Genomic DNA, 10,175 nt, shown 5'->3' with positions numbered 1-10,175 from the left:
GCTCAAGCGTCGTTGCTCCGGGAGGTGGTGGCGGTGGGTCCGGGGGAGCTGCCCTCAGGGGGTCGGCGCTGTGGCCGCGGCACCCTCTGCCGCCTCCGCGGGGCGTTGGGTTTCAGAGGAGGCGTTTCCCCAGGCGGGGAGATTAGGTAACACCCGAGAGTAGCATACGTGATAGCAGCAAGATAGTATATCTGTTATTGTGTCGTACCCATCAATAGCATATATTACAGCAATAACAACTTGGCATCAGCTGAGTTTTGCCAAGGCCATTGCCTCTCCCTGTCGAGGAGGTTGTTTGGCAAGGATGAATCATGGCATCCTCATGCCGTCGTCATTTATCAGTACTTTGATTGGCGTGCACTTGAGTAGTCCTGGTGTTTTCTAGCAATAATCCATGGGATGCAAAACTTGAGGTCGTTTTGAGGTACCTGTTGGCTGAAGCTGATGCAGAGGATTTTAATTTCTGCATGTTTTGCTGACCAGGCAGACCTGAGCAGCTTCTTCCGAAAACAGGATTCTCCTGTTTGAAGCAATGAGTGACTGCTTATCTTTATAGAACTATAAAACTATATTTCCATGCACTGTTACCTGTTTTTTCCTTTTCTTTTATTGTAAATGCCAGTTTCTTTTTATTGTAATGGATGTTTCTTACTTCTTGTACTTCCCTTTGAAGGGCAAAATAGTCTACATGCAGTAAATTGGAAGAAATGGAAGAAAGGAAAATCAAGAGGAGGAGCCCCAAATCATCTACCAGTCATCCTGCTCAGGTTGCTAACTCCAAGAAAAGTTCAGTGCCGGTCAGTAAAAGTACAGCTTTTTCAAATCCTGCACCACAGCCTGCAGTACAAAAACCAAAGTTAAAACGGTAAGCTTGGGAGCATCTTGCAAGCTCAGTGGAAGTGAGAAGCAGAAACAGTGTTCATACAGTCTAAAGGGGGTTTAGACTGGCTGGGACAGAATGGAAGTAAAGAGCTTTGGACTCTTTCTTCAGAATATTTGTGATTATGTGTCTTTTTTTAGCAAAGTGATTTGTGCTTAATGCAGTGTAATGATTATTTTACTGAAAAGAAAGGTGCTTGATGCTCTTGTAAGCTCTGTAAAACGTTACACAATGCTGTAGGCTCATACTGATTGCAGTTTAGCTGAAGAGGTGACAGCCTGATGTGACAGGTGAAAAACAAGAGTTGGGTGATCAAATATAGCAAATATGAGTGTTGTATGGGAGGCAGCAGAGCCCCAGATGTACAGCTATGAGAAACAGATGAAATATAACATGACTGCAAGGTTGGGACTGACAAGTAGGGCAGGAAATGAAGGACCTAAATTGACCAGGATGAGCGAGAACTGGAATTTCTGGGTGCGTTTTATTTGATGACCTATTAGTGCAGACAGTGGTAGCTCCCAGGCCATCCTTGCATGCAGAGAGAGACATTCAACTCTTCAGAAAGTACCATTGCGGAGTAGTTTGTGTGGTATAGATGCATCTGTTTCAGTTTGAGAATGTTTATTTTGCTGCGTGTTAGAAAATACATTCCTTGGCCATGGCAGCTACAGTAGAGAAATGAGCGAAGAGGGATTTTAAAGTGAACTGTTAGCTAGAGAGAGGCAGTGGAGTTTATTATCTGTAAGTATTAGCTGAAGACTAAATACTGAACTGCCCTCTTTGGCACAGAGTCTGTCTGAAGGACCCACTATTGATCTGTGGAAGCATCGTGCATTTCTGCAATGTAAAGTCTATACTTTTTTTTTCCAGAGAAAATGTGTTACTATTTTGAGGGAAATAATAATAAATACTACTGTGATGGAAATTGCTGGTGCCTGCAGCTGGCTGTATAGTTTATTAAGACTCAGCACTATTCTGGAAGGTACTAGAAAGGTATTTATTGTAAGCCTGCAATATTGGCTAAAGGAGAAAATGTCCTTTTTGCTTTAAGTTTTGGAAAAGGACGTTCTTGCTCAATGTTAAGTGAAGTTTACTAAGCAGTGCTAATTCAATTTTTTGAATTCTTCAAGCAGGAGTGGTCATTAACAGCACATTGTCGTTACAATAGTGGAGTAGGAGTATTTGTTAATTTTCATTTCATTTACAAGAATCTAATGAAAAATGTTTTCCAGGAGCAGTACTATATTGTATTAAACTTCAGGTGAAAAAAATCGATGACCTTCCTGGCATACAAAACTTTCTTTAAGTCTGAAATGGCAGCAGAAATAGCCATAGTTAAACCTGAATTGAGATGTGTTGCGCTGAGTTGAAACAAATAGGATAATTGTTGGACTGTTAGGCATTCCAGCATATAGCCTATGTAGTCTATATGGTATTTAGAGACTACAGAAGCTGTTAGGCTGGAAAAAGAATTATTATTTCCCACTGGAAGGAGAGCATTTATGACTTGCAGAGCATGGGACTATTAAAGGGAAGGGTGGCGCTTACTATGCTGTAAACCCTATTATCTTCACTAATTAAATAAAGCCTCTTTACTGTGCCTATGAGGTTTTTTTTAATACCCCATAGTATTCTACATTTTAATTTGTAGGCTCAAAATTTTTCACTTGAATCAGATTCTGAAGGGAGTCACCATGAGGCTGCAGAAGCAGCCATGCCACTGCGAGAGAGAGGCTGCATGCACACATTGGGGGGGACATCAAGGATGAAAGCAGCCCCTTATGTGATATCTATTAGGTTAGGATGCAGTCTGTCTCTGGGGCAGAGGTGGAGTGTGCTGCTTCTCACTGGTAACTGAGTGTTTAGCTTCCATATCAATTGTGTGTTCATTTGGATTTATAATGGTTATTCCGTTTCATCCATGGAGTTTCTATGGGCAAGTAGTGCTCTGAATAAATTTTCTGTCTAGAGAAAAATGTATGAGGATCCAGGAATTTTGATGGCTTTGTTCCAGAGGGGGCAGTAAAGAATTTTCACCATGTTTAACATTTGTTCAGACACGGACTAGTGCTATTTAGTGTGTGTTAGGTTAGATTACTGGGAAGTTGCATTTGATGGTGATTTTTACCAAATCTGGATGTTATTTGAAGGTGGGAAGAAGGAGCTCTAGGAAGATTTATCTGAAGGCAAGGTAACCTTCCTGTACAGTTTACAAAGAGTTGTTTTCCACACTGATTGCCGTCTATAGGCGTTTGTGACAACAGGAACATGTGATTGCTGAGGGCTTTTCTCTCTGACTTAAAGAGTTTGCAGATGCTTTTTGGGTTATTTTATGTAGCAAATGCCCCATGTGCCATGTATCCTTGTTGGGTAATGGTCCTCTTTAGATTATTAAGATGGCCATTACATACCATGTCCCATGGATGTTTCCCGCTATCAGTAGGAAAGTAGATTGTTGGAATCCTTCATTTTAGAATATCAAACTGGCAAGATAGCGATGTTGTTCTTTATTTGAAAAACAAACTGATGATCCATTTTTTTTTTACTTAAAAGGAGTGACTGAAATATCTGTTACATATTTTCCATTTCATTTTCAAAGCTCAAATCTGTATTTATCTTATATTTCAGATTATCAGTGGAAGTAGTCTTTTTTTGTTTAATTATTCATTTTTTTCCCAGCGTAATAAAAGAGAAAGCCAAACCTCCAGGAGGCGAAGCAAAAGGGGCACAGGCAGCACCAATCCAGCATTCATTTCTCACGGATGTATCAGATGTCCAGGAAATGGAAAGAGGACTTCTGAGTCTCCTGAATGACTTCCACTCTGGCAAACTTCAAGCATTTGGTAAGTGCATGAATTGTCTGTATACAGTAACTGTTTTTATAGCTGTATGATGGTAATGTTTGCAAACATACAACGTCTGTATGGACAGGCTCCCAGTTTGGCATATTGGTCTCTGCTGTATGAAATGAGGTTTAATGCAGCTTAATAGATCTTACTGCATTTTTTAAAAGTTGGTGTGAGATATTTTGCATGCCATTTCATTGTTCCTTCCAGCATGGCATACCAAAGGCAGTACCTTGGTTAATGGATTTAAGATACCAAGTTTAAAGCCACTTATTTATCATAGCATAGAAATAATAAGTAACTTTATTTAGCACCTGGTTTTGCAGCATGTTAACACCTTATGCTGTTGGTATCAACATCTATGGAATCCAATGCAAGTTGCATTTTACCCAGCTTATTCTTCTGTCGTAGCATCTTACTGATCTTACTACTTCACAGTTGATGGAGGTGTCAAGAGAAACATGTCACTCTTCCGCTTCCTTTTTTGCCCTATACAATGTAGAAAGAAGTATGCTTTTGCAAGTTTAGAGTTAGGTCAGCATATCATGTTAATTCTGCAGCGATTTTACAAGAGAACCTGAAAAGTCTGTATTAGTAAAAGGTAAGTTACAAGAAAGAAATGCCCAAGATTTGTTAAAATAAGAGAAAATTTTCTGTGATCATATTTGAAGTCAAAAATACAAGGCCTTCCTAAATGGAAGAGAAATTCAGGGTATAGGAAAAACACATGTTAAAATTAACAGTTTAGTACACTTGGTGATTATTGTAAGTTCAGCACAACATGACACCAGACAGGCTGACAGAAACTTCAGTAGTGAAACGGAGAGATCACTGAGAACACAAATTAATTTGTAAATTAGACGTTTAAATTTCTCTTCTCTGATGTAAAACGCTGCATCTTCACACCTTCATTTGCTCTCTCAGGTTTCTTTATTTCATGCCGTTGCTCGTCCTTTTAGGAAATGAATGTTCCATAGAGCAGATGGAGCACGTGCGGAGTATGCAGGAGAAACTTGCTCGCCTCAATCTGGAGCTCTATGGGGAGCTGGAAGAACTCCCTGAAGATAAAAGAAAACTGGCCAGCGACTCCAACCTGGACAGGCTGCTCTCAGATGTAAGTACTGGGAAGGCAAAGCTTTGCCTACAGCCCTCGGCTGAGGGAAAGGACGCTACTGAGCAGGCAGCGATTTACAGCTGAGGATGTGTTCTGTAACGAACCAAGATGCAAGCCCTGTCCTCATCTTGGCTTTGAGAAAACACAGCACCTTGCTTTTGTTTTGGTTTTTGTTGGTTTTTGTTTTGGTTTTCGTTGGTTTTTGGTGGTTTTTTTTTGTTGTTGTTTGGTTTTTTTTGTAGGCTGCTGCTTGTCTTGGTGAGTGGTGCAGTCACCACTGCCTGAAAACTGCCTGAGGCTGTCAGCCTGTTTAGAGGCAGTCAATGAACATTTTCCTTGTGGTCCATTCCCCTACATCTGGGGAAGACCACACATAACAAGGAACTTAGATCTATGTATTCTGCACTTTCAGTTTCTCCTTTCACTAGTGTATTTCCATAAAATCCCAAACTGTTAACATTTCTTTAACTTTCCTGAGATTGACAGACAAACGTAATTTGGGACTTAGCTCTATGGGTGTAAAATTCAGTGCAGTAATAAAATCATACACTTCAACCCCAGCCATTAGTGATTTCCTTAATTATTTTAATGTATTTATTCCATCATATCAGCATAATTATTGCATTTGACTAACTGAACTGTGGTTTCTGATATTTTCTACATTTATATTGCAGCTAGAAGAACTGAATTCATCTATGTATCCTTTTCCTTAACTGTCTAATTAGCATTATCATTATTAACTGTAATCAAATTACAGTGTATATATAATATAATAGTATAATGTAATTTCTTTTAAATTAGTATTGTAATACAGCATTGATTTTAGGTTCTTCCAGTACATAAACGACTGGATCGTAACACTTTGAATTACAGGCTGTTTTTATATCTGGTGATTTATTTAGGTGGCAGGTACTGCTTCAGACAGTGTGTTGGCAGTCAATGGCAAAGCCCAGCAGAAGCAGGGTCTGTGTACACGTGTCTTGCTGAGACATTTCTGGAACAAACATACATAGTAATATTCCTTCTAGAGTAATCAGGAGTGTTCTGTCCCATCAGTAAGTGACTCCTATTACCTTTTAGTTTTTTTCTAGAAATATGTGCAGCTGTTCATCACTGATTTTACTGTGAGTAGTGGACTGACCTAATTGTTCATTTCTAGGGTCAGACTATGGTTGAGTCAAACAGCTCAGCAGAGTTTGGTAACTGAACAACTGTGTGCTCTTAGTGCCCCGTGCATTCCCCCCCCCCCGCAAGAAGATAAAGCTTAATGTCTTTGCTTGTCATAAGCTAGGAACACAGCTGAGGAGCACTGCATTCAGTTTGTGTTGATAAAGGGGTGACTCTGGTTTGACACTTAAGATACTGCACTGGTATATGCTTTCTCTATGTGTGTGGAAAGCTATTTAAGGCTAAGTCTCAAAGAACACAAGTGGAAAGTGATGATATCACATAATAGTGTTAAAAATAATCTGCCATCCCCCTTGATCTGTCAGCTAATTCTGGAGGTATGTAATGCTTAAATCTCATTGAGGAACATTTAATCTCCTAGTTGAGAGTGAGTGTAGGGCTTAATAGAACTGAATTCACATGGATTGGTGCGTACCCGTGACAGGACTCAGCATAGTTTCATGTAATGCTGCTACCTTGTTTATGCCTTAGCTGTGTGTGAAAATGGTATTCCTTAATGGTTTGCTTCAGCCAAAAACTACATTTAGCAGATGCTCAAGATATTCCAAATGGTGCCACAGGCTGAAAGAACAGCTTTGTCAATTTGGATTCTCCTAGAAGCTCTTCTTTTGTTTTTCCTGACAGTGGCATCTGGAACAGTTGTTGGTTTGGGGTTTTTTTTTGTGGTTTTAAATTTTTTTTTATTGAATTTTGCACAATGAAGAATCAAAGTGTAAACCCAAGTGTTTATTTTTGCACATTCCTCTTTGAGCACTGCATTATGTCAGGACTCAGTATCTAGAGTTTTAAGTAGGGTGTTGTGACGCTATGCCTTTTGTTATTGCCTTATTTAATAGAAAAATTGGGGAAATTACATTTTGTGGCATTACATTTCTTCTGCTCAGTGTTGTTCATATGGGTGAAAGTGATATAAGTTCGTAAAAATGGGAGAAATGCTAATCAAAGTAGCAATGCTGTTGCCTTTCTGATCAGTTTGTAGACAATCTGCTCACTATATCTTTAGTGTTTTGTTAATCAGTGAAGCCACAGATTAATTTATTGTTAATAAAGTAAAACATTTTAAATATGCAGTTTCATTTGAGAAGTTGCTGTCTGTTCAGCTGTGTTAAGATAGGAGCCTGAATACTTGCAGTGTTTACTTTTGTTACTGTGAATAATCATAAAATGTCACTAAATTAGAACTAGCATGCATGCTAGCAGTCCACATAATTGGATTAAGTATTGTGACATTCTAAAATTGGGAAAACAGTTATTGTTCAATAAATCCACTATATGCAATTTTGTAGTCACTCCTACGTTATAAATAATCGGCTGTTAATTGGTGTTATCTTTGTGTTCCCAGTCAAGAGAGAAAATTCTGTGAAAGTGTAAAATCAGGCTGGTTTTAGACCCAAAATTTCTATCCTGGTCCATCGAACTATGCTTTTGGTTCTAGACTTATTTTATATTCAATTTTTAGGTAGTAAGTTCAGTTTCTATATTGTACATACTTACTGCACAAGGAATCAAATCTTAATCCTTCTACTTGAGGGCATGTGGCCAGGGCACAGAAGATGGCAGCCGTTTGGTGTCTTTGGAGAAGATGCTGCTTCAGCCACCAGATGTAGCTGTGGATCCTGGTGGCTCCAGCTCCTTTTGGAATCACATGGAGACCCACATCTGTGCTATGCAGCTGGGGACAGAAAGGTGGTTGCAACACCACAGCATGCTCTGGCTACAAGCTCAGCCTCAAACACTGTTATTCTCTGTCTTGCCTCTCAGGCAAATCTCAATGGTTAAGGAACCAGTAGGGATCCCAGTTGCACTTTTCCTTTAGGGTGTTCTTGTTCTTTACATGATTTATCTCCTTCCTTGTTGAGATTGTCTAGGTTTGCACGCTGGTAGAAGTACCTCCAAGTCCCAACCTGCTGCTGAGTGTGAACCAGTGATGTTGTGATAGCCAAAGAGAGCTCAGAAGAACTAGAATACAACTTGCTCCTCACAAAGTGAAGGCAAGTTGGGTGGTTTTTTTTTCCCCACTCATTAACCAATATTCAGGCAATTATCCTTCCTGCACAATAACCTCTCACTGTCAGCACTATGGCCTTGTTTCAGTGCACTTTAGAACATCAAGCAAAAGAGCAGCAGGTTTTAGCATCATGCCTCAAGGTGTGAGGCTGGTTGTGGTGGCAGAAGTCATCAGTAGAGCTGCATTTATGCAAGCAAAATGACGTTCCCGCAGCTCATTTTGACTCAGGAGGAGACCTGTACCCTCACCAGAAACTTTGTTGCCAGTTGCAGCACTGTAATGCATACTGGTCTCAAAATACTCTTTTAACCGGTAGCTTTCATAGTTTAAAGAAAATTCTTTTTCCTCTTTGGGCTCTTTCTTCCAGCCATCTAACTCTGCCTAGGCTTCCAACTTTGAAACATATTATTTCAAATAACTTACAAATGTGGAGTCTGTTGGATGTTTTTCTCTCTAAAATTCTGTACCAGTTTATGGAAGTACATAATGCACAGGTGTAATTTGAGGTATGGACATAAACAAATACCTTTCTCAAGCAGCTGTTTAGAATTATACAAGAATTAGCACCTTTTTCTTCAACTACCTTAAGCCCACAGGCAATCACAAGTCAAAAAGAATGCATTAATTGCAAATAATTAAGAAATTAAAATTCTCTTATCTCCTCCTGACTACAAATGGTGTATTTTACACAATCCACTAATGATGTATGCTCATTATCCTTTGGATCTGTACAAGAAAATTTAATAGCAAGATCTCTGGGAGACTGAGCTTCTCTTTAGGTGGTAATTAATCACATTTCTAGGCTTTTGCAGAAAAAGCAAAGATCTACTGTAACACTTGTCGACAGTCTGTTGTAGTTATAAAAGTACCTAAGTGGCTGCAGAACACGAGCTCCTCTTCTGTTACCTTGTTTCCTGAACAGTTGTTTATAAAAGTGTATTAATATTGAATGTTTCCTGGCTGAAACTCACACTGGTAAATGGATACAGTGTTTGAAAGGTTCCACTCTTTTCTGCATCACTGATCAACGTTACCTCACTCCAAGAGGCATCTGTGGAACCTCGGTGAATCAAAAAAGAAAATAAAAGTCAGGAAGAAAAGCCAGTAGGGAAGGAAAATGTCTTTGAGAAGAGGACTTGGAAGAGATGAGAGTCAGTGTTACTAAATTTCCTGCCTCTTACTTTGAAAATAGCAAGATGAATTATTAAGTCAAACATCTTTGGCCTAGAAAATATACTGAACTCTAAAAATAAGTTTCAACATAAATGGGTAAGGATGGATTTTTTTCCCCAGTAAGTTTGTTAAAATGCCAAATGTATACAAGCACTGAGTTATGCCTTGAAATTCTCATTCGTGTAAAGGAACAGAAACATCAAGGCCTACTGAGCTGATTCTGCTCATGCTCAGCAGGTTGTGTGTTACAACTATAGTAACACAAAGGTACAAGGGGCAAAGGCAAAAGAGCAAAGTATTAAAAAAACAAAGCAAGCCCTGGTTAAATTTGGATCATGACCTTCCATAAATTCAGTTGAATCAGTAACAAATGTGAGTATTGTGTGGAGTGCAATGGCATGTTAGAGCCGTGTGAACCACACACAATGTACGGAGACTTCACAACTACATCAGATTCTGTGTATTTTGTATTGACATTGATAATGCCTACTCAGTATCCACACTGCTCCCAATTCACGGTTGTATTACAATGCAAAGTATTTCACCTTTAACACAGCCTATACAGGCTTATGAAGCATCCATGTGTGATGCTTAGCATTTTTCATATGCTTCAACTCTTGAAATATGTATTTGTGCTTTTAGTTCTACTCATTACAGAAACAAAAACGCTACCTCACTCTCCTCACCTTCCCAAAGCAGAGAACTATGTCTATTTTTTTTTTTATTTTCTTCAAACAGGTTCATGATTTTTGCACAAGTTATACTCTAATTTTTCACATAAAAAATGAAGGAAAGAATTAGATTTCCCATAAGAGGCACTATGAGCCAACTCTTGCCCTAGGCCAGGACCAGAGACGTGGGAGTGCTTTGTCCACATGAAGTCTCAAGATTCTTACGAGAAATCAAAACTCCTGTTTTCATGTGGATAATTTCCCTGACTCCTCCCTTGTGTAAATACCAACT

General features: G+C 39.2%; 1 protein-coding gene across 1 annotated transcript; it reads left to right on the top strand.

The window, feature by feature from the left end:
• The first annotated feature begins 475 nt into the window (after window positions 1-475).
• Window positions 476-6,668, top strand: CCDC28A (coiled-coil domain containing 28A). Its single transcript, XM_010195132.1, has 5 exons — window positions 476-865; window positions 3,563-3,726; window positions 4,689-4,843; window positions 5,518-5,540; window positions 6,542-6,668. Exons 1-5 carry the CDS (start codon window positions 708-710, stop codon window positions 6,594-6,596), a joined length of 555 nt encoding a protein of 184 aa, XP_010193434.1. The 5' UTR covers window positions 476-707; the 3' UTR covers window positions 6,597-6,668.
• The last annotated feature ends 3,507 nt before the right edge of the window (window positions 6,669-10,175 follow it).

The sequence above is a fragment of the Mesitornis unicolor genome, unplaced genomic scaffold (assembly GCF_000695765.1).
Source record: "Mesitornis unicolor isolate BGI_N332 unplaced genomic scaffold, ASM69576v1 scaffold3192, whole genome shotgun sequence".
Taxonomy (NCBI): domain Eukaryota; kingdom Metazoa; phylum Chordata; class Aves; order Mesitornithiformes; family Mesitornithidae; genus Mesitornis; species Mesitornis unicolor.
This window is presented reverse-complemented; position numbering and strand designations above follow the sequence as displayed.

Bases quoted from the DNA above. Each gene is read 5' to 3' on its own strand.
- CCDC28A (XM_010195132.1), top strand. From the start codon at position 708: ATGGAAGAAAGGAAAATCAAGAGGAGGAGCCCCAAATCATCTACCAGT. The intron at 3,727-4,688 runs GTAAGTGCATGA...TCGTCCTTTTAG, and splicing joins TGGCAAACTTCAAGCATTTG to GAAATGAATGTTCCATAGAG. The intron at 5,541-6,541 runs GTATCCTTTTCC...GGTTTGCTTCAG, and splicing joins GAAGAACTGAATTCATCTAT to CCAAAAACTACATTTAGCAG.